Source organism: Salmo salar, chromosome ssa02, assembly GCF_905237065.1.
Source record: "Salmo salar chromosome ssa02, Ssal_v3.1, whole genome shotgun sequence".
In the NCBI taxonomy this organism is placed as follows: domain Eukaryota; kingdom Metazoa; phylum Chordata; class Actinopteri; order Salmoniformes; family Salmonidae; genus Salmo; species Salmo salar.
The window spans coordinates 77565935-77590003 of NC_059443.1; the positions used below are offsets into that span (position 1 = coordinate 77565935).

A 24069-nucleotide genomic window follows, 5' to 3' on the forward strand; every position below is an offset into this window, starting at 1 on the left:
GCTCATCATTAAGCTTGAGGCCCTGGGTCTCAACCCCGCCCTGTGAAATTGGGTCCTGGACTTCCTGACAGGCCGCCCCCAGGTGGTGAAGGTAGAACACATCTCCACTTTCCTGATCCTCAACACTGGGGCCCCACAAGGATGCGTGCTCAGCCCCCTCCTGTACTCCCTATTCACCCATGACTGCGTGGCCATGCACGTCTCCAGCTCAATCATCAAGTTTGCAGACGACACAACAGTAGTAGGCTTGATTACCGACAACGACGAGCCTACAGGGAGGAGGTGAGGGCTCTCGGAGTGTGGTGTCAGAAAAATAACCTCTCACTCAACGTCAACAAAACAAAGGAGATGATCATGGAATTCAGGAATCAGCAGAGAGAGCACCCCCCATCTACATCGACAGGGACAGCAGTTGAGACGGTAGAAAGTTTTAAGTTCCTCGGAGTACATATCACTGACAAACTGAAATGGTCCACCCACACAGAGAGTGTGGTGAAGAAGGCGCAACAGCACCTCTTCAAACTCAGGATGCTCAAGAAATTTGGCTTGTCACCTAAAACCCTCACAAACTTTTACAGATGCACAATTGGGAGCATCCTGTCGGGCTGTATTACCGCCTGGTATGGCAACTGCACCGCCCACAACCACAGGGCACTCCAGAGGTTGGGGCGGTCTGCACAACACATCACCGGGGTTAAACTACCTGCCCTCCAGGACATCTATAGCACCCGATGTCACTGGAAGGCCAAAAAGATCATCAAGGACACAAGCCACTGCCTGTTCACCACGCTACAATCCTGAATGCGAGGTCAGTACAGGTGCATCAAAGCTGGGACCAAGAGACTGAAATATTGATTCTATCTCAAGGTCATCAGACTGTTAAACAGCCATCACTAACACAGAGAGATTGCTGCCTACATACAGACTTGAAATCATTGGTCACTTTAATAAATGGATCACTAGTCACTTTAATAATGCCACTTTAATGGTGTTTACATATCTTGCATTACACATCTCATATGTATTCTATACTATCTATTGCATCTTAGCCTATGCCGGTCATCCATATATTCATATTTATATATTCTTATTCCATTCCTTTACTTAGATTTGTGTGTATTAAGGAATTGTTAGATATTACTTGTTAGATGTTGCTGCACTGTCGGAACTAGATGTGTTGATGATCAGTTACTTGAGAAGGAGACCAAGTCAAGACGCTGGACCGGGTGGATTCAGTTTATAGTAAGGCAGTTTATTATGAGACAAAGATATTTGGCAAAGCGTGCACGGACTCCTTCGTTTAGCTCATAGGGAACTAGCAGAAGAGAGCCCCGAAACATAGTGTGCATCCAATTTATACAATGAAATAACAGTGTGTTGACGTGGGTTGAGTCTAGGTCCGCTCTCCTGACTGGTCGATGAGTGGAGGGACGGTCCATTCTCCAGGTGGTGTCGACTTCCCATTGGCCCTTGGCAGTGTCCTTTGTCCTCGGTGTCCAACACACCTAAGTGTGTGTGTGTGTATGTGTGTATTTCTGGTAATTCGTGTCTGGGTGGTTGCGATATTCATGGAATGTTGTTTTTTACACCAGTGGTCAGTTCGTGTGGCTAGGGCGCTTTCATGTCTTGACATTTTTGTGTGAGTGCTTAAGTCAGCCATCTGTCCTCTGGGTGTGGTCGTGATTGGTATCAGTTGGTTGCTCAATATGTCTCTGGAATTTTGTTGTGTGCTGTTGTGAAACATGTTGTGCAAATGCCCTCCTTATATATCATTAGGTAAAACGTTAGATTATCTTTATTACAAAACCCCCTCTTCACGTCTGCAAGACGTGACAAAGAAAAAGGGGAACAGGCTGCAGCAAAGCGGGAGTGAAAACAAACAAACGGAAGTTTGTCAGAGACAAATTTTGTGAGTCCCCCTTTTCACCCTTCATCTCAGCAGATCGCTTGTCAAGTCTCAATAGGGATTAAAATCATATCATTCCCATTACAATCCACCCGTTTTGCTAGATATTTCACATACATTATAACACATCTATTTTTACTGGATTCAGAAATTTCACACAAATTCAAACTAATTCATGCGTCCCAATAGATGGTCTCATCTAACATGTGCTCCTCATATTTGAATGAATCTTCCACCTTGCTCGGCGGTAGGTACTTGTCGTCTCATTGATCTGAACTTTGACTCGGTCCGTAGCTCACCATCTGCTCCGTTATCCATCTCTCTAGAGTTCTGGTGATTAAACCTCTTGCACACGGGACCAAACAACAACCACACAACACAAACACACTCATACAGGTGAAAGCAGCCCATAATACAGTTCTTGCAACACTTTTCCATTTTCCAAACATGAGCTGTGTTATCAGAAATGTACGTACAGCAATGAACCTAATCATTCTACCTACACCATCCTCTTTGCCCGTAACCTATCGAGAGTCAGTCTATTTTACCAGGTCATGAGGGAGGTGGCGGATAATTGGTCAGGGAACCTCTTTACTGCATCCCCTGTTTCATTCATGAATCTCTGTTGATTAAAAGATGTCATTAATTCAATCCACATTATTATTTATTGTCAACTACCAACATAATGTAGTGTTAAAGCCTTCACATATTTGATTCATAACTTTGTATTCATCTGGAACCTCCCTGAGGATGCCAATAGCATCCATCTAGACAAAGCTAATCCCATCCTGATCAAAACTCCTCCTGTACCTTCTTTAGCCTCCTACAACTGGTCTCTGATAGTAATTCGAACTGGTTGGACCAATAACCCCAGGGCGCAAGTTCCTAACCACCCTTTTTGGTAATTCCTGTCGTATGCGTCCTTTGCTGGTACTAGCCCACCCTTCATCAGTTGTAGGTGCTATGAGGTTAAACATTTTCTCCTGTGCTTTCAAACCTAAGTCAGTCACATTAACAATTACCTTTCCAGCCATTAAAATCATCTTAATTCTCGGTGCCATTCTTGTATCTATAACACTGGTGCTCATCAGGAATTTAGGTGAACCGAGGTGGGTTGGCTGAGTACTTCAATCTGGCCAACCCATATTCCTGTACAGTTGTCTGCTTCCCCAGAAAATTGTTTAATGTTTACCTTAAATTCTACATCTTGATCTTCTTTGATTCCTTATTCTGTATGTCACTCATCAGTGTATTATATAGTTTATCTTTTACTTCTTCTCAATGACAACGGTATCCTATGATTAGTACCCGTAGGTGTTGGATCTGAATGTATCAGAAAGATTAGACTATGATGCAGCTCAGAGTCTCTACTCTTCCCAAAAACCGTCAACCCTCTCCTGCCCTTAGTCTCTCTGCTTGGTACCACCCCATACTCACACCTCTAGGAGCACACACAGTGATGAACGGTCGGGATAGGAAATCTTCGTTAAGGAGGTAACCCCCGGACCTTATTGGTTCTCGGTTCTTCTCCTAACTCTGTGTGTGATCATCAGTGCTCATATGTGTACATACCTTTTTGCAGTGGGTAACGTGGACCCAAGTGACTCTCTCAGCTTTTCTAATGGCAAAGGCAGTGGTTTAACAGAACCTGGTATGGGCCTTCCCAACGGGGCTGCTTCCAGTTTTTTCTCCTCAGGGACTGGATCCACACCCAGTCTCCTGGTTGGATTGAGTGAATCACCTTCTCCTGTAATTCACCTGTTGGACACAAAATCTTGGACATACGGGTTTGGTTAAAAAACAGTCTTCTCATGTGCTCTGCTAGTATTTCTTCACTTCTATGTCTACCTGTTCTGGTATCTCTAACTCTGGCATTCTATAGGCTCTACCTAATTAGCTAAAATGTCATCCATCATTTAAAGAGATAGATCCCAGTATCAACACTAGGGATAATATCTTGTCCTCATTTTTTTGTTACCATAATCTTGTCCACCAAGTAAGTTGGGAACACTTCTACCCATTTGCTATGCTTATCTGTTATTTTTAAACACCCCTTCTTCCCCTCAATTCGGAATAGTTCAATAAGTCCATTTCTAAATGTTGGCATGGAAATTCTACAAAAATGTTTTTTTTCTAGTAGCATCCTATCCTGTTCTATCGCCTGCTCTACCATACTCCCCCTATTTATACATGGCTCAAGCCATGTATCAATTTTGCTGCATTTCTTAACAATGTCTTTTGTAAGGTTAGTAAATTATCCTTATGTCAGCCCTTCTCTTGTAGGATTGCCCCCTTTCATATACCACATGTCCAATTCTCCCTGGGGCATTCATCCTTAGCTACCCTGTGCATTTCTCTATCAAGTGTCCTATCTTCTTTAAGATTGAACAACTTCTTTCAACTAAATTATCATATCTTTTCCTAGCGAATTTTACCAAACATAACTTAAAATCAAAACTATAATACATGCCTATGGAGCCGATAGTCTCTCCATGTATTAATATCCTAACTAAATGAACCTAACAAAATTATCCTGCTATCTTCTATTCTTATGTCTTTTCTGTCTCTCCCAGTGTTATTTCTGTCCTCACCTGTTTATAATTTAACTATGCTGGTCTCCACTCACTAACCGTTATCTAATTCTTCTATGTTACTTTTATCTTCTCTTCCTTGTTTATGCTCTCCACCTTCTACTTCCAACCCATCAAGGTCTCAGCAGTGCAGGGGAGTACCAAATGTCTTATGATCTTATTACACATCTACCTAAATTTATCTCGATACCCTCAATAATCCTGGATTCCCTACAGATGTCATATATTCCTGTCCTGTTGGCTTAGAATATATCCTAATGCTTGACATAAGTCTACCATTTAAAACTTATTTAACAACAAAATATAATGTTACTATTATATTAATTCCAGTCTTGTTGTGTTAAATCTCTTCCACTAAATACAACCACAGCTGACTTCCTAAGGAAAAATAAACTTATCTAGATAATGTAAAAAGTACCCCTACTTATCAAACGATATTCACGTAACATAATCAGATCAAAATGACTAATCTGAACTACTCCCCAAAGAAAAATTATTGTACCCTTTTCGTCATTTTGTCTTCTCATTGGTTCAAATTATCAATTGTCTAAGAACTTTAACTCCATCATAATTATCAGTTCTCCAAATTTCCTTAAAGTTAGTATCCCAAATGACCTTAAATTCACCATCCAATGGCTTTTCATTGCGGCTGATCAGACCACAAAAGGAAAAGTCACCAGTGGGGTCAAAAAGTCATACCCCCTTTTCAGAACCGTTTTTTCTTTCTTACTACATTAGACAAATGAAAGCTAATAACCTTACCTACATTTTGTATCTCAAGTTCCCAGAACATTCCCTATCAAAATAATTTCACGTGCTTAATTAAAACTCAGAAAACAAAACTTCAAAATGCCATGTGTGTATACCCCTTTAAGATATCCTGTCCCTAGGAATTTTTCCCCAAAGAGCTAAGCGCTCCATATTCCATAAAATAACCACTTGATCAGCATTTCCTCATACTACACCGATTCAGAAACCCAAAAGTTAACTACAAACAAAACCTAAAAATGCTTATACTTCCATTGTACTCCCCCCAATCATTAGTTTTAAACTTAATTGAACATGCGCTACCCTTGGATACAATACTGTACTTCAATCTATGAAACCCCATATTTTAACGTACTATTTAACCAATTTGACCCAAGATTGCTTAAAACGTTAAAACCCCTTCAGTTTGTCTGCAAACCGACCCATTCTGTTTGTTAGGAATACCCTGCCATTATACACAACTGTGTTTAATGTGCACCTTCCCTGTTAATTTAAAATTAACTCCACCTGTATCTTCTTACATTTTAGTCCCATGGTGCATGGGCTGGGATCCGAACCCGGGCCTCCCGCGTGGCAGGCGTGAAAACTAAACTATTCGAATGCATACTCGGGTTCAGTGTCTTCCACCTGAAGCAAAGGAAACATTAGGCCCCTATCAGCCTGACCATGGTCAATAGCGGTGGTGATCAGCCTAGTAGTGTACACTCACAAAAATAACAAACAGGGGAGCTGATATCCCCAGCCTCTCCCAGGGAGGGAGGTACCCCGACCCTGGGCGTGGTGCCTTAGGTCATGGAAACGGAAGCCATTGTCCCATTTTCCCCAACTAAGGTTTCAGTGGTTGGAATCGAATTTATGTAGGGCGCGCAAATCGGCCCTGGTTTCAGTCAAAGTTCTGGAAGGGGTTGGGGCTGGAGTGCAATGTGTAAGGTGGTGCCAAGGTGCTCCTGATTTACCTTTGACCTGGACAGAGTGTGAAGTAACTTCCTTCACTTCGTACGGCCCAGTCCACCTGGGTTCCAGACACTTTCTCTTGTGGACTTTGACCCTCACCCAGTCCCCAACTTTTACCTTCAGTGGTGACGAGTCTCCCAACAGCTCCCCCTCTTTGACCTTGCGGATCTGTGTGGAGAGAGCTGCAGAAAGTTCCGTCAGTTCTCTCACATACAGACATTACAATTTGTTGTACATCAAGGGCGGGCATATGACCTCCCTCCCTTGGTGGACCAGGCATATTCAAACCTGCACATACCTTAGCTATTTAGCCTTAAAGGTTTGAGTGGCGCGTTCCACGAGGCCCTGAGATTGGGGCCTGCACACCTACCCAAATTTGTATACTATCCCGAATCTCTCCTCCACCTGTCTCAGGTGCTTGTTACTGATTTGCAGCCACTTCATGACTGACTTGGCATCCTCTCGTGCCTTTGGTATTGCTCTGGTATTACTGTTACCCACCCAACAAACCTGTCTTTCACTCCCACCAGGTACCCCCTTTCCACTCGCCACGTTATCTGGGCCCCTGACGGTGTCTTCCTTTTCTCTGTTTTTTTTTTCTTCCTTCTTAAACATGTGGTTCCTGTTTCTGTCCTTTTCACTTTCTATTCCCTTCTCAACTGCTTCCTTCAAACCTTCCTCCATCACAACCTTATTGCTTTATAATGTTCCTTTCCCCCCGCTCTATCCTGTATCTTCTGATCTAAATATTCGCTAAATTTAAGTTTGGTTGGTGGAATGGTTGCCATTTTATTACCCACACTAATGTCCCTCTATCTTTGTATACTTAGCCCGTCGTTGGTCAAAACCAGCGATGTATTCTCGGTGCTGACACAGACTTATCTCTGGTCCCCCACCCTCGTAGACAAAGTGCCAAAAATTATAATTTAATTTAATGAACTGTCTATATTACAGTAGCAGAATAACAACCACTTCAACCCTTATCAAGACAATTGTTAATTGTATTGTTGAAATAACCCAGGACAATACCAACAGCACGGCGGCTGACCACAATTCACTCAGTAATTCTTAAAAATTATACAAATGAAATTAAATTGATTAAAAGGAGACCTGTGAAATGCTCAATCAACACTACAATATACCAAATTATCCGACTGTATATTGGCGCTCCTAACTGATGACTACTTCAGTTGTCCCAATCTCACGGATATTTCCAGGTTAATTTACATGCACCCGACTGTGTATTGGCGCTCCAGACTGAGAGTCACTTCAGTCTGTCCCAATTTCACGGAATGCACAATCCCAATGTATCTGACTGTATATTTATGTCTCCAACTAAACGCCACTTCAGCCGGACAAAAACTCACAGATACATGTTGCCAATCCTAGTTTGCTGACGCTACTTGAGTAGTTATACCGATCCCAATTCAATTGACGCTACTCGGTTGTCGATCCCAGTTATACTGACGCGACTCGACTAATTCTACCCAATCCCAGACTTACTGACGCTACTTAGTTAGTTATACCGATCCCAATACAATTGACGCTACTCGGTTGCCGATCCCAGTTATACTGACGCGACTCGGCTAATTCTAACTAATCCCAGTTTCTCACTGACGCTACTTGGCCCTAACGAGATCAATCCCAGTATTACTGACGCGACTTGATCTGATTACCAATCCCAATGTGATCAATCCCAGTTCTGACGCTACCTAGTCAACCTTTACTTGACCAGTCCCAGGTACACTGACGCGACTTGATCACAATTCAGGCATAAAACACCAAATATCCTTGTACTCAGCCTTGACATTTGATTATACACTTTAATGCAATATTAACAGTAATTCATACTCACGCCCAGTACTACTGATCAAAATTTGGATAAAGACTATAATATAATATGCAGATTTTTTTTAACAGGCTCTGCTTACCTTTTTTTTAGTCGAGCTCGTTGATCAGTTTCCCGGGGCAAGCAGAATCGCCGATGGCTCCTGCGGACAGGTCACCCGTCCTTACGAGATTGTCCCGGACTTGTCTCCTCTCACATCAACCATTAATGGACCGAATTCAGGAGTTTGAAACCATCCTCTGCTACCAATTTTGTTGATGATCAGTTACTTGAGAAGGAGACCAAGTCAAGACGCTGGACCGGGTGGATTCAGTTTATAGTAAGGCAGTTTATTATGAGACAAAGATATTTGGCAAAGCGTGCACGGACTCCTTCGTTTAGCTCATAGGGAACTAGCAGAAGAGAGCCCCAAAACATAGTGTGCATCCAATTTATACAATGAAATAACAGTGTGTTGACGTAGGTTGAGTCTAGTAGGTCCGCTCTCCTGACTGGTCGATGAGTGGAGGGACGGTCCATTCTCCAGGTGGTGTCGACTTCCCATTGGCCCTTGGCAGTGTCCTTTGTCCTCGGAGTCCAACACACCTAAGTGTGTGTGTGTGTATGTGTGTATTTCTGGTAATTCGTGTCTGGGTGGTTGCGATATTCATGGAATGTTGTTTTTTACACCAGTGGTCAGTTCGTGTGGCTAGGGCGCTTTCATGTCTTGACATTTTTGTGTGAGTGCTTAAGTCAGCCATCTATCCTCTGGGTGTGGTCGTGATTGGTATCAGTTGGTTGCTCAATATGTCTCTGGAATTTTGTTGTGTGCTGTTGTGAAACATGTTGTGCAAATGCCCTCCTTATATATCATTAGGTAAAACGTTAGATTATCTTTATTACAAATGCACAAGCATTTCGCTACACTCGCAATAACATCTGCTAACCATGTGTATGTGACCAATCATTTTATTTTATTTGAATTTAATATGTTGAATATAATAGTTTTTCTTGAGTGTATTTTTTAACAAAGCTGAGATGTACTTTGAAGTGTAGGAATACTGGTAAAATCAGTAGGAAGATCATAATGCCGTGAACCAAGAGGTTGTGAGTTCAAATCCCAGGTGAGGACATGCTAAATAAGAATTACTATATAAATAAACATGCACAATGAGGTCAAAGTGTGTCAAATACAGTGCATTCGGAAAGTATTCAGACCCCTTGACTTTTTCCATATTTTTTTACGTTACATCCTTATGCTGAATTGGATTCAATTATTTAAACAAAATACCTCATAATGACAAAGTGAAAACATGATTTTACAATATTTTTGCAAATAAAATCAACAATTAAATAAAGACCTTAATTACATAAGTATTCAGACCCTTTGCTATGATACTCTAAAGTGAGCTCAGGTGCATCCTGTTTCCATTGATCATCCTTGAGATGTTTCTACAACTTGATTGGAGTCCACCTGTGGTAAATGCAATTGATTGGACATGATTTGTAAAGGCACACACCTGTCTATATAAGGTCCCACAGTTGACAGTGTATGTCAGAGCAAAAACTAAGCCATGATGTTGAACGAATTGTCCGTAGAGCTCTGAGACAGGATTGTGTCGAGGCATAGATCTGGGGGAGGGAACAAAAAAATTCCTGCAGCATTGAAGGTCCCCAAGAACACAGTGGCCTCCATCATTCTTAAATGGAAGAAGTTTGGAACCATCGAGACTCTTCCTATAGGTGGCCACCTGGCTAAACTGATCAATCGAGGGAGAAGAGCCTTGGTCAGGGAGGTGATCAAGAACCCGATGGTCACTCTGACAGAGCTCCAGAGGTCCTCTGCGGAGATGGAAGATACTTCCAGAAGGACAACCATCTCTGCAGCACTCCACCAATCAGGCCTTTATGGTAGTGGCCAGACCGAAGCCACTCTACAGTAAAAGGCACATGACAGCCCGTTTGGAGTTTGACAAAAGGAACCTAAGGTTTCTCAGACCATGAGAAACAAGATTCTCTGGTCTGATGAAATCAAGATTGAACTCTTTGGCCTGAATGACAAGTGTCTCGTCTGGAGGAAACCTGGCACCATCCCTACGGTGAAGCATGGTGGTGGCAGCATCATGCTGTGGGGATGTTTTTCAGCGGCAGGGACTTGGAGACTGGTCAGGATCGAGGGAAAGATGAACGGAGCAATGTACAGAGCGATCCTTGATAAAAACCTGCTCTTGTGCACTCAGGACCTCAGACTGGGCAACGGTTAACCTTCCAACAGGACTACGACCCTAAGCACAAAGCCAAGACAACTGAGGAGTGGCTTCAGGAAAAGTCTCTAAATGCCCTTGAGTGGCCCAGCCAGAGCCCAGACTTGAACCCGATCAAACATCTTTGGCAAGACCTGAATATAGCTGTGCAGCGACACTCCCCATCCAACCTGACGGAGCTTGAGAAGATCTGCAGAGAAGAATGGGAGAAACTCCCCAAATACAGGTGTTCCAAGCTTGTAGCGTCATACCCAAGAAGCCTCGAGGCTGTAATCACTGCCAAAGGTGATTCAACAAAGTACTGAGTAAAGGGTCTGAATATATATGCAAATGTAATATTTCAGTTTTTTTGTATACATTTGCAAACATGTCTAAAAACCAGTTTTTGCCTTGTCATTATGGGCTATTGTGTTTAAAACAATTTTATCAATTTTAGAATAAGGTTGTAATGTAACAAAATGTGGAAAAAGTCAAGGGGTCTGAATACTTTCCGAATGCACTGTATGTAAGTTGAAAACACTATGTTAAAAGATCTATGTGTGTTTCATAGTGACTAACAGGGCATCTCATGAAAATGTGAATCCACATGTGAAAGGTTATGTGATCACGTGTAAAAATCCACATTGAAGTGTTCCAAAAACACACGGTTTCACATGATTTCACATGTGTAATTGTATCTGAAAAAAACAGTTGCGCAAAATGTGGAATTTTCCCATGTGAAATCATGTGAATTTTCCATAAGAGTCTTCATTTCATAAAGGCTTTGTTCACACAGTCACCTCAGTTCCGATGTATTGGCATATCTGATCTTTTCCCCAATGTGTGAACAGCAAAAACAACAAAAAAGCACATGGATTCTGATCTTTTGAGTTCCGATTTGTAACACATTCAAGTTTAAGTGGATTTTTTGTATGTGACCTGGTGTTACCGCGACACCCACCAAAATGTTTAAAGGACCATTGCTTCTGTATGCTATAGGCTGAGAAAGGGTTAACCAATTGTAGATCAAGGTCGTCTCTGTGTCGTATTTTAATTCACATCTGATATGCAAATTCCTGTGTTCCAGTTATCGCGTGTCAGACAGCCCTGTTCTCAGCGAAGAGTTCCGTAAGGACATTGATCGTCTGGGCTCATTCTCTGAGACCTCCAAGGCCCAGTACCGCCGGCTCATAGACACCTATGGGACTCACTACATCCGCCAGGTTGACCTGGGAGGCCGGCTGACGATGACCACAGCAATACAGACCTGTCAGGCTTCACTTAAGAGTCTCTCTACAAACCAGGTGACTTACTTAGTCTCAATGCCTGTTGTAATAGAGGACATTTTCCATTAAAGGAAATTACAGGAATTCAAACAGCAATCTGTAATCATTACGTAGAACCAGAGACGTATAATGTTTGAGCAGGGCTCTTTAACACTGTTCCTGGAGAGCTAACATCCTGTAAGTTTACATCTATCTAGACCAGGGCTCTCCAACCCTGTTCCTGGAGAGCACCCTCCTGTAGGTTTACGTCTATCTAGACCAGGGCTCTCCAACCCTGTTCCTGGAGAGCACCCTCCTGTAGGTTTACATCTATCTAGACCAGGGCTCTACAACCCTGTTCCTGGAGAGCACCCTCGTGTAGGTTTACATCTATCTAGACCAGGGCTCTCCAACCCTGTTCCTGGAGAGCACCCTCCTGTAGGTTTACATCTATCTAGACCAGGGCTCTCCAACCCTGTTCCTGGAGAGCACCCTCCTGTAGGTTTTCGCTCCAACCCCAGTTGAAACTAACCTGATTCAGCTCATCAACCAGCAAATTATTAGAATCAGGTGCACTAGATTAGAAATGTATTTCTAGACCTTCAGTTACATTCAGAAAATTCCATTGACTAATATTTCCCATGTAGTAAATGCATCACAGTCTTTTATGGAAGAAACGTTAAAGACCAAACTCTCTGAATATATGTGTCTGTATACCATCTTTCCCTTCTCTCAGGTGGAATCCTGCTTGTCCGCAGGTTTTAAGGTGAGCCTTGGGTTATCAGTTTCCTCTACTGTCCAAAGTTGCTCCAAAGTTCTGGACAACCATGACTCGAAGACCTCCGACAGCTCTAGCTTCCTCAGCCACCACACCAAGGTGGTGGGAGGCTCCGGTTGGCTGGGGGAGCTGTCACTCAACCGTAATGACTCAGTGGGGTTCCATAGTTGGATGAGAACCTTGAAGAACATCCCGGACATCATCTACTATTATCTGAGTCCTCTGCACCTGCTTATACCCAACACAGTTGTCCAGCAAGGAGTGAAGGTAGCCTTTGGTTGTTGATATATTTTCCTCAAATTCATATCTGGACCTTGAAGCCAGTTCCACAGCTTTTTTTATTTCTTGCCCTCAAATCAGGGCCTGACTTACACCTGGGACACAGGTGGGTGAAATAATAAGGTACCAGACACACACATTTTTCTAGGTGGCAAAGGTCTGGCTGGACATTGTCATTTATCGGCTTAGTAACAAACCCCCAGGCATGCAACCCCAAACTGCTCACACCCCTGTTGTTGGTGGAGAGAACATTTTGCACTTTTCAAGCTAATTTCCTGCAATTCTAAGCATCTTGCCATGTCTTATGTGTGTTCAACTCATACCTGTGACTCAACAAAATCAATGGGGCCCCTGGTGGTTGAGGCATAAATACACAATGAGTAACGATACCCACCGATCTAAGATGGCGCCGGAGAAGAAGGCTGACGATTTACGTATTCCTAACCAATTGTGTGTTTTTGTTCGTTTCTTTGCGATGTTTTTAACTTATTCTTTAACTTATTTTGTACATAATGTTGCTGCTACCGTCTCTTATGACCGAAAATAACCTCTGAGCATCAGAACTGCGATTACTCATCACGGACTGACAGAATCCTTTTTTTCCCTTTAACGAGTCCAATGATCCCGACGTGGATGATATACTGCTCTCCCGGGAACAGTCCCAGATCCCCGTCATTTGTGTGAAGAGAAGGCGGAGGAAAAGGTGCCAGAGGGCAGGCTGCCTTCTGAGAATTCGTAGGCGACGAATAAACCCCCCATTTCCTTCCATTCTGCAAAGCAAGCGTACAATCTTTGGAACATAAAATAGACAACCTACGCGGAAGATTAAACTACCAACGGGACATTCAGAACTGTAATATCTTATGCTTCACGGAGTTGTGGCTGAATGACTACATTATCAAAATACAGCTGGAAGGCTATACGCTGTATCGACAGGATAGAACAGCGGCATCTGGTAAGACAAAGGGCGGCGGGCTATATTTTTTGTAAATAACAGCTGGTGCACGATATCTAAGGAAGTATCAAGGTTTTGCTAGCCTGAGGTAGAGTATCTCATGATAAGCTGTAGACCACACTATCGACCTAGAGAGTTTTCATCTGTATTTTTCTTAGCTGTCTATATACCACCACAGACTGATGCTGTCATTAAGGCGCACTGAATGAGCTGTATTCCGCCATATGCAAACCCATAGGAGGCGCTCCTAGTAGCCAGGGACTTTAATGTAGGAAAACTTCAACCCGTCTTACCAAATTGATATCAGCATATTAAATATGCAACCAGAGGGGAAAAAAACTCTAGACCACCTTTACTCCACACACAGAGAAAGCACATACAAAGCTCTCCCACACCCTCCATTTGGCAAATCTGACCACAATTCTATCCTCCTGATTCCTGCTTACAAGCAAAAATGAAAGCAGTAAGCACCAGTGACTCGATCAATAAAAAAGTGGTCAGATGAAGCAGGTGCTAATCTACAGGACTGTTTTGCTAGCACAGACTGGAATATGTTCCGGGATTCATCCGATGGTATTTAGGAGTACACCACATCAGTCACTGGCTTCATCAATAAGTGCATCGATGACGTCGTCCCCACAGTGATCGTACTACATACCCCAACCAGAAGCCATGGATTACAGGCAACATCCGCACTGAGCTAAAGGCTAGAGCTGTTGCTTTCAAGGAGCAGAACTCTAACCCGGAAGCTTATAACAAATCTCGCAGTGCCATCCGACAAACCAAACAGGCAAAGCATCAATACAGGACTAAGATATAATTGTACAACACCGGCGCTGACGCTACTCGGATGTGGTAGGGCTTGCAAACCATTACAGACTACAAAGGGAAGCACAGCTGAGAGCTGCCCAGTGACACGAGTCTACCAGATGAGCTAAACTACTTCTATGCTCGCTTCTTGGCAAATAACACTGAAACATGCATGAGAGCAACAGCTGTTCCGGAAGACTGTGTGATCACGCTCTCCGCAGCCAATGTGAGTAAGACCTTTAAACAGGTCAACATTCACAAGGCTGCAGGGCCAGACGGATTACCAGGACGTGTACTGTGAGCGTGCGCTTGCCAACTGGCAAGTGTCTTCACTGACATTTTCAACCTCTCCCTGTCTGAGTCTGTAATACCAACATGTTTTAAGCAGACCACCATAGTCCTTGTGCCCAAGAACACTAAGGTAACCTGCCTAAATGACAACCAACCCGTAGCAGTCATGTATGTAGCCATGAAGTGCTTTGAAAGGCTGGTCATGGCTCACATCAACACCACTGTCCCAGAAACCCTAGACCAACTCCAATTTGCATACCACCCTAACAGATCCACAGATGATGCAATCTCTATTGCACTCAACACGGCCCTTTCCCACCTGAACAAAAGGAACACATGTGAGAATGCTATTCATTGACTACAGCTCATCATTGCACCATTGTGCCCTCAAAGCTCATCAATAAGCTAAGGACCCTGGGACTAAACCCCTCCCTCTGCAACTGGATCCTGGACTTCCTGACATAATGGCTCCAGGTGGTAAGGATAGCTAACAACACATCCGCCACATTGAACCTCAACACGGGGGCCCCTCAGGGGTGCGTGTTCAGTCCCTTCCTGTACTCCCTGTTCACTCATGACTGCACGTCCAGGCACGACACCAACACCGTCATTAAGTTTGCCGATGACACAACAGTGGTAGCCCTGAGACCTGGCCGTATGGTGTTTGAAACATGTAGGTATTACAGTCTCAGTCAGGGTGAGGTTGAAAATGTCAATGAAGACATGTGCCAGTTGGTGTGTGCATGCTTTGAGTACACATCCTGGTAATCCATCTGGCCCTGAGGCTTTGTGAATGTTGAGAGAGTGTGTTCACACAGCGTGATGACACAGTCGAACAGCTGGTGCTAGCATGCATGCTTCAGTGTTGCTTCCCTCGAAGCAAGCATAAAAGGAATTTTGCGTGTCTGTTAGGCTTGTTCATTGGGCAGCTCGTGGATGGGTTCCCATTTGTAGTCTGTAATAGTTTGCAAGCCCTGCCACATCAGACGAGCATCAGAGCCGGCGTAGTAGGACTGAATCTTATTTCTGTATTGACACTTTGCCTGTTGGATGGTTTGTCTGAGGGCATAGCGGGATTTCTTACAAGTGTCCGGATCAGGGTCCCGCGACTTGAATGCGGCAGCTTTAGCCTTTATCTCGGTGCGGATGTTGTCTGTAATCCATGGATTCTGGTTGAAATACGTGGTCATTGTGGGGACGACGTTGTCGATGTACTTATTGATGAAACCGGTGACTGAGGTGGTATAATCCTCAATGCCATTGGATGAATCATGGAACATATTCCAGTCTGTGCTAGCAAAACAATCCTGTAGCATAGCGTCTGTGTCATCTGACCACTTCCGTATTGAGCGAGTCACTGGTACTTCCTGCTTTAGTTTTTGCTTGTAAGCAGGAATCAGGAGGATAGAATTATTGTCAGATTTGCCAAATGGAGGGCGAGGGAGAGCTTTGTATGCATCTTTGTGTGTGGAGTAAAGGTGGTCTAGAGTTTTTTTTCCTCTGGTTGCACATGTGACATGCTGGTAGAAATGAGGTAAAACAGATTTTAGTTTGCCAGCATTAAAGTCCCCGGCCACTAGGAGCGCCGCATCTGAATGAGCATTTTCTTGTTTGCTTATGGCCTTATACAGCTCATTGAGTGCAGTCTTAGTGCCAGCATCGGTTTGTGATGGTAAATAGACGGCTACGAATAATATAGATGAGAACTCTTTTGGTAGATAGTTTGGTCTACAGCTTATCATGAGGTATTCTACCTCAAGCGAGCAATACCCTGGACATCTTTAACATTAAACATATAGCACCAGCAGTTATTCACAAATAGACACACAACCCCACCCCTCCTCTTACCAGACGTAGCTGCTCTGTCCTGCTGATGCACGAAAAACTGAGCCAGCTTTATATTATCCATGTCGTCGTTCAGTCACGTCTTGGTGAAACATAAGATATTGCAGTTTTTAATGGTAGGATAGTCTTAATCGTAGATCGTCTAGTTTATTTTCCAATGTTTGTACGTTGGCCAATAATACGAAGGGTAGTGGTGGTTTACCTACTCACCGGCGAATTCTCATAATGCACCCCGCACTCCTCCCCGTTTTTCTCCGTCTTTTCTTCACGCGGATGACTAGAATTTGGGTTTGTTCTTGACAAAGCAATATATCCTTAGCGTCGGACTCATTAAATATAATATCGTTGTCCAGTTCGGGGTGAGTAATCGCTGTTCTGATGTCCAGAAGCTCTTTTTGGTCATAAGAGATGGTAGATGCAATGTTATATACAAAATGAGTTACAAACAATGCAAAAAAAAAAACAAAATAGCACAGTTGTTTAGGAGCCCGTAAAACGGCAGCCATCCCCTTCGGTGCCATTTTAAGTGAGAGAGCCTTCCTCTGTTTCCTTCCTCGAAGAACTCTGCAGAACAATTTGTCAGAACCGTCTTCATTTTGGCGAGTCTTCGTTTTACCGACGAGACCACCACTGACACATTCACCGCTTACAGCTGCCGCTGAGAAACCATGGGAGACTGAAGTACTAATTGGTGAATGCCAAGGAGAGGAGAAACCAGTCCCCTCCAATACAGCCACTGATTACCAAAACAAGTCGCAAGTTGCCCTCCCACTTAATCCTGGTTGACGTTTCAACAACTATCTGCAAGTTATGAGCAGTCAGCAGTTCACACACCAAGTAGGCTATTGGGAAGACAGGCATGGCCCTAGCTAGATGGCCCTTGCTAGGAAAAAGACAGTACCTGTCAACAACAGATTAATAAGGGAAAAAATTCTACTTCTCCCTCCTGGAGATATCAGGAGTCTTCTAGCTATAGAATGAAGCACTTGACAAGAATTGTGACCAGATATCCTGGTCTTTCCTTTTATGCAAATGATGTACATATTTCGATGTCACGATTCGTCTGTACTTGTAAGCTTGCCACGCACAATGAGTGTCTGACTACCTCCAGAGGATGTCAGGAAGATCACAATCAGATCACAACGCATCTTTCTAAATATGTGGGCACTTGAATATGGACAAGACCAGGACAAAGCACACACGTTAGAACCAGGTATAAACAGGGTTTATGATATCTGGTTAGCCTAATTTACCTACCTAGCTAACATGGTAGGTTAAGATTTGTACATATACATGATACATATCAAGGCTATTATATTCTATCAATTTCTATTGTTATCGGCTAGAGACTCCAAAGAGTTTGAACTTTGGAGAAGAAAACACAGACGTTTGACGTAACCTGATGAACATTGTTTGTTATATAGTTCTGTTAACTCAGGTGGGTTTGTTTATTGAATATTTTTGTCACAGGATGCATAAATAAAACCTAAAATCGGGATCTTAGGTTATATGTTATATATCAATTAATATGCTAACATTTGGTTCAAAATACAAAGGAGGCTGTCCAGGATTACCTGAAGGAGAATGCCCTCCCGAAGAGCACCGGGGAACTGTCCTGTGGGGATCCTTACTCTAGACGGGACTCAAACTGCTGCCTCAGGAAGGTCTCACAGGGAAGACTGGTGGTGACGGTGGTCAGAGCCTGGGGACTGTGGGGAGACTACCAATGGATAGCGGGAGACACTGAAGCGTATGTTATGTTACTGCACAATTTCAGTTCTCTGCAAAGGTGTAGTCGAGGCTTAACACAGGTAAACTGTTCAGTTCTCTGCAGAGGTGTAGTCGAGGCTTGACACAGGTAAACTGTTCAGTTCTCTGCAGAGGTGTAGTCGAGGCTTGACACAGGTAAACTGTTCAGTTCTCTGCAAAGGTGTAGTCGAGGCTTGACACAGGTAAACTGTTCAGTTCTCTGCAGAGGTGTAGTCGAGGCTTGACACAGGTAAACTGTTCAGTTCTCTGCAGAGGTGTAGTCGAGGCTTAACACAGGTAAACTGTTCAGTTCTCTGCAAAGGTGTAGTCGAGGCTTAACACAGGTAAACTGTTCAGTTCTCTGCAGAGGTGTAGTCGAGGCTTAACACAGGTAAACTGTTCAGTTCTCTGCAGAGGTGTAGTCGAGGCTTAACACAGGTAAACTGTTCAGTTCTCTGCAGAGGTGTAGTGGTAAACACCGTTTTTTAACCCATCTATCGAGCAAAAAGTTTATTGCCGTTTACAAAAATCATTTAAATAATGAGGCCTATAACAGCGTTTTCAATATAAATCCCTGATGCAGGTTATCATTTTTGTTCATTCATCTTGTTCTGGAGACAGCCCTGCAGACTGGTCACTAGCTGCCACCGCCACAAAGTCATCAAATCTAACCCTAACTGCTAAACCTAACGCCTAGCCCTAACCGTAAATTAACATCAAAAAACTATTTTTACAATATAGCCAATTTAGGCCTATCTAGTGGAAATTGCTCAGTTCTGCCTCATGACCATGCTTGCAGGTGATGTCATGGCGACGTTAGTTACCATAGTTGTTGCGCAGAAATACGTCATCAGTTCTAACGGTCACGTTGCGCCAAAATGTAAATGTGCAGGCCGTCAAATCAAAGTTACTCCTTTGATATAACGTGTTTTTGGGTGAAAGTAACGTTTGTAGTAATGACAGTTTCAGCTACTTAAAGATGCACTCCAGGACCTTAAGTACAACAAATGTGCAAAATGTAGTACAATTGGATTCGTAACATATCATACAAAATGGATGACGTAGTACACAATTTGATGACATAATACACAATTTGATGACGTAGTACACAATTTGATGACGTAGAACTCAATTTGATGACTTAGTACAGAAAAAACTGAGACCACTTTTGGCTCGTGAACATTGTCTCACATCTAGGTTTTGCCTTTAGAGTTCGAGAAAATTAACAACTTAAAGATGATTTCTTTCACTTCTCCCATTGACTTGCTAAACCCCAAACCCTGTCTGGTTTGTCAACTCTGCCTTGTGAGGCGTTCATGGCAGTATTAGGCGGTTGAACATCTGGGTTTTTCTTTCTCAAAAGTGTTTTCGAGGCAGATCTGCTCATGGGGCGGAATTAATTTGAATGGCTTTTGAAAGGTTGGGTGGAGCTAACTTTTTCAACAGAGGTGCTGGAGGCTGGAGCACCGAGCAGAACGTGCAGTTAGCTATCTGGAACCCCTTCCCAATGAGCACAACCAAAAATATGAATTTTGAACAAAGAATATGTATTTTCAACATATTTTGCTCAAAGGTTTGGGTTTAACCACTCTGAAAATGTAAGATAAAAAGCAAACTTTACTATTCTTGATGCTCAAACAAGCGTAATAATTTTCCGTTACAAGCCTTTTATTCTCTATAGAGTGCACTACACTCTTAGAAGAAAGGGTTCCAAAAGGGTTACTCTGCTGACCCCATAGGAGAACCCTTTTTGGTTCCAGGTAGAACCCTTTTTGGTTTCATGTAGAATCCTCTGTGTAAAGGCTTCTATATTGAACTCAAAAGATTTCTACACTATGTAGGGAATAGGGATCAATTTGGGATGCACCCAAGCAATATGTGCCAACTGAAGTAGGCCCTCCTCTCTCATTCCACAGAGGGCTGAGTGTGTGCGGGTTTTTGCTCCTCCCTTGTATTTGATTGATAAATTAAGGTCACTAATTAGTAAGGAAATCCCCTCACCTGGTTGTCTTTAGTCTTAATTGAAAGGAACATAAACTAAAACCAGTATAGACTAGGCACTCCATGGAGTTTGATCCTCCTCTTGTGGCATGTCATAGTATTTGAATCTTTCCAGTTTGTTTCCAACTTCCTGTTTCTCCACCTGCTACAGGTACGCTGTGGTCACCTACGGTTCCAAGTCCCATAAGACCGATGTGATTCCATCCAATAATCCTGTCTGGAATGCTACCTTTGACATGGGTCCCTTTGACAAAGACCTGAGTCTAAATGTCGCGGTCTGGGATTACGATCCTGTGGATAAAGATGACAACCTGAGTGACTGTACCTTCGACCTCGAGCAGGGGACACACGAACGCTGGTGTAACAACAGCGGGGGGGGCTTTAATTTCCTGTACACCCTCACCTGTGACCCTCACCTGACCGAGGACAAGTGTGAAAAATACAAACCTTCCACCCCCACAGTACCCTATAATCTACTCTACAGTAAGAGTGTGCATCTCTTTTCTACCTTTTCTGTCCAGAGTTCAGCAGTCCTATACCTGTGGTTCTTTTACATCTCTGTGTAATGTACCCCTCACAACGCACTGTAGTAAATTCATTACAGGCAGTGGGACTGTTGCCTGTACAGCTCACCAGGAACCACATTGAAAACAAGGGGAATCATTAGAATATGTTATCCCCTAGGTTGTACTCAGTGCATCTTTCTCCCCTCAATCTTTCAATCAATCATGTCTTTATCTGTCTTGTGTAATCAGGGAGTATATAGGATTCAGATGACTATATAATGATTATTCACACCTAAGCTTGTCTGTGACCTAAACAAATTACATTGTACCTTATATTTACATGGTGCCTGTCAAACGATTAAAATATTTTATGTGTTATAGAAAACTGATTGATAGAGCTACTCTATAGCCACTGCTTTTGACAATTTCTTTATTCAGTCTGTACTAGATGTGGGGCAATAGTTGACAGTGACAGCGAGTTATTTAACACGCAATGCGAAGACTCACTCAAAATGTTTGATATGATTCCAACTACTGGAGGTGAAAGTTTGAAAACCTCTAAAGCCAAATATGTCTATGGTTTTGATAATGTGTTCTTTAAAACACATAAAGATATTTCAACATCACCAATAACACATCAGATGAATCTATCCATGAACCAAGGTATCTTCCCAAGGGAAGTCAGCTGCTGTTACCACCATGTTCAAGTCTGGAGATTGTTTTAAGGTCAATAATTATAGACCTAGAAGTATTTCATCAGTTGTTTCAAAGGCTGCAGAGAGGATAGTTGCTGAGCAATTGACTGATCACTTGAATACTAGTGATTACTCATTATAACCCATGCAATTCGGCTTCAGAGACGTTATTTTTTGGAGAAGGTTAAATAAAAATTTGCCAAAGTGGAAGTGGTAGGAGCTGTGTTTTATATATTTGCTAAAAGCACTTGATAGTGTAAATCACAGAATACTACTCTCTAAACTAGCAAAGTTCAATTTCTCCCCCAATGCTTTAAAATGGATGGATTAGTGTATCTGACAGAATACAGTGTTATAATCAACCAGAAAGTCTAATTGTCTGGCAACTGTATAATGGGGTCCCACAAGGATCCGTTTTAGGGCCTTTACACTTTAGCTTATATATAAAGGACATGCTTCATGTCTCACGGTGTTGATATATAATGTGCAATTTATATTGTTATATATACATGCCGCAAGTGAAAAATAATATCTGCCCAAGGACTACAGATAGCCAGTTGTCTCAATCTGGCATTTTTACAGAAATGTTCATTGATGTGCATTGTCCCTGTTAAATAAATATATAAATCAAAGGACTTTAGTTGTGGTGTTGTACACTCTGACTGTAGGGTTGTGCTGTAGTAACTCAGTCTGTCCTGTAGATGGCAGCACTGCTAGAGATACATAATATTTTATGGCATACATCAGCCACAGATCTAGGAGCAGTTTAACCTATACACATCATAATACGAAGGGGGGAGGAGAAAGAGGTTGGGAAAGAGAGAGGAACAGGAGGAAGAGAGGGGGAAGAAGAGAGGGAGGAACAGCAGGAGACAGGGGGAAGAAGAGAGAGAGAGAGAGAGAGAGAGAGAGAGAGAGAATAGAGAGGAGGAGGATAAACAGGTTGGGAAAGAGAGAGGAACAGAAGGAAGAGAGAGGGAGGAAGAGAAGGAGACAGGGGGAAGAAGAGAGAGAGAGAGGGAGGATGAAAGGAGGATAGATGCACCAGCAGTTCCAGTGCTGGTGCATCAGCTTGAATCTACTAAGAGGCACTTCATTTGACCTGTTCATCTCCCTCTATTAAGAGAACTCTTATTTTATAAACCTGGCTCTGGACTTTTATTTTGTTTGGTGTCGGTCTGATGCTTTTGCTGTGGGTGGGTTCCAGATACACGTGGGGTGTGTTTAGTTCAATAAACGTTGCATGACAGTTTGTATTGAATGACCCATTTCCCCTAAACATTGTGCACCGTCCTTTAATGGCCTTTGAGATACAGTATGTTTGCTGCATTTGTGTGGGTGAGGTGAGGTTTGACCTGATCAATATGGGTGGTGAGGTGTGACCTGATCATCAATATGGGTGGTGAGGTGTGACCTGATCAATATGGGTGGTGAGGTGTGACCTGATCAATATGGGTGGTGATGTGTGACCTGATCAATATGGGGGGGTGATGTGTGACCTGATCAATATGGGTGGTGAGGTGTGACCTGATCAATATGGGTGGTGAGGTGTGACCTGATCAATATGGGTGTTGATGTGTGACCTGATCAATATGGGGGGGTGATGTGTGACCTGATCAACATGGGGGGTGAGGTGTGACCTGATCAATGTGGGTGGTGAGGTGTGACCTGATCAATATGGGTGGTGAGGTGTGACCTGATTAATGTGGGTGGTGAGGTGTGACCTGATCAATATGGGTGGTGAGGTGTGACCTGATCAATATGGGTGGTGATGTGTGACCTGATCAATATGGGGGGTGAGGTGTGACCTGATCAATGTGGGTGGTGAGGTGTGACCTGATCAATATGGGTGGTGAGGTGTGACCTGATCAATATGGGTGGTTGAGTGTGACCTGGTTAATATGGGTGGTGAAGTGTGACCTGATCAATGTGGGTGGTGAGGTGTGACCTGATCAATATGGGGGGTGAGGTGTGACCTGATTAATATGGGTGGTGAGGTGTGACCTGATCAATATGGGGGGTGAGGTGTGACCTGATCAATATGGGTGGTAGAGTGTGACCTGGTTAATATGGGTGGTGAAGTGTGACCTGATCAATGTGGGTGGTGAGGTGTGACCTGATCAATGTGGGTTGATTTAAAATGGCAAAACTTAGCACACCATATAGCAGTCCCAGTGGAGCATATACAGACTCAAAGAACACTGGAACAGAAGTTCTTCTTACAGCAGGTCATGTGGACGCTGCTCTAACATTAGCAAGCTATCACACCCTTTTATAAATGTTTAAACAGGGGAGACCCTAATCCTGGATGTCCTCCCTTTCCTCTCTCTGCCTCTGATGGAATCCCCCTCTGTCTGAATGTTTATATATACATAAATATCAAATCAAAGTTTATTTCTCACGTGCGCCGAATACAACAGGTGTAGACCTTACAGTGAAATACTTACTAACAGGCCCTAACCAACAGTGCAATTTTTAAGTAAAAAATAGGTATTAGGTGAATAATAGATAAGTAAAGAAATAAAAACAACAGTAAAAAAGGCAGTGAAACGTAACAGTAGTGAGGCTATATACGGTAGCGAGGCTATATACGGTTGCGAGGCTA

At 43.1% G+C, this 24069-nt stretch overlaps 1 protein-coding gene across 2 annotated transcripts in view; it reads left to right on the top strand.

Moving 5' to 3' along the window:
• LOC106594578 (perforin-1) overlaps positions 1-22099 on the top strand; it is a 32169-nt gene extending 10070 nt beyond the window's left edge. Inside the window, exons 4-7 of one of the 2 annotated variants that reach the window (XM_045710432.1) lie at positions 11378-11594; positions 12292-12600; positions 18070-18263; positions 20415-22099. In XM_045710432.1, the coding sequence (XP_045566388.1) occupies positions 11378-11594; positions 12292-12600; positions 18070-18263; positions 20415-20829 (1135 nt within the window). In that variant the 3' untranslated portion in view covers positions 20830-22099. The remainder of the gene's footprint in view (positions 1-11377; positions 11595-12291; positions 12601-18069; positions 18264-20414) is intronic. The other variant, XM_045710434.1, reaches the window with a different exon arrangement.
• The last annotated feature ends 1970 nt before the right edge of the window (positions 22100-24069 follow it).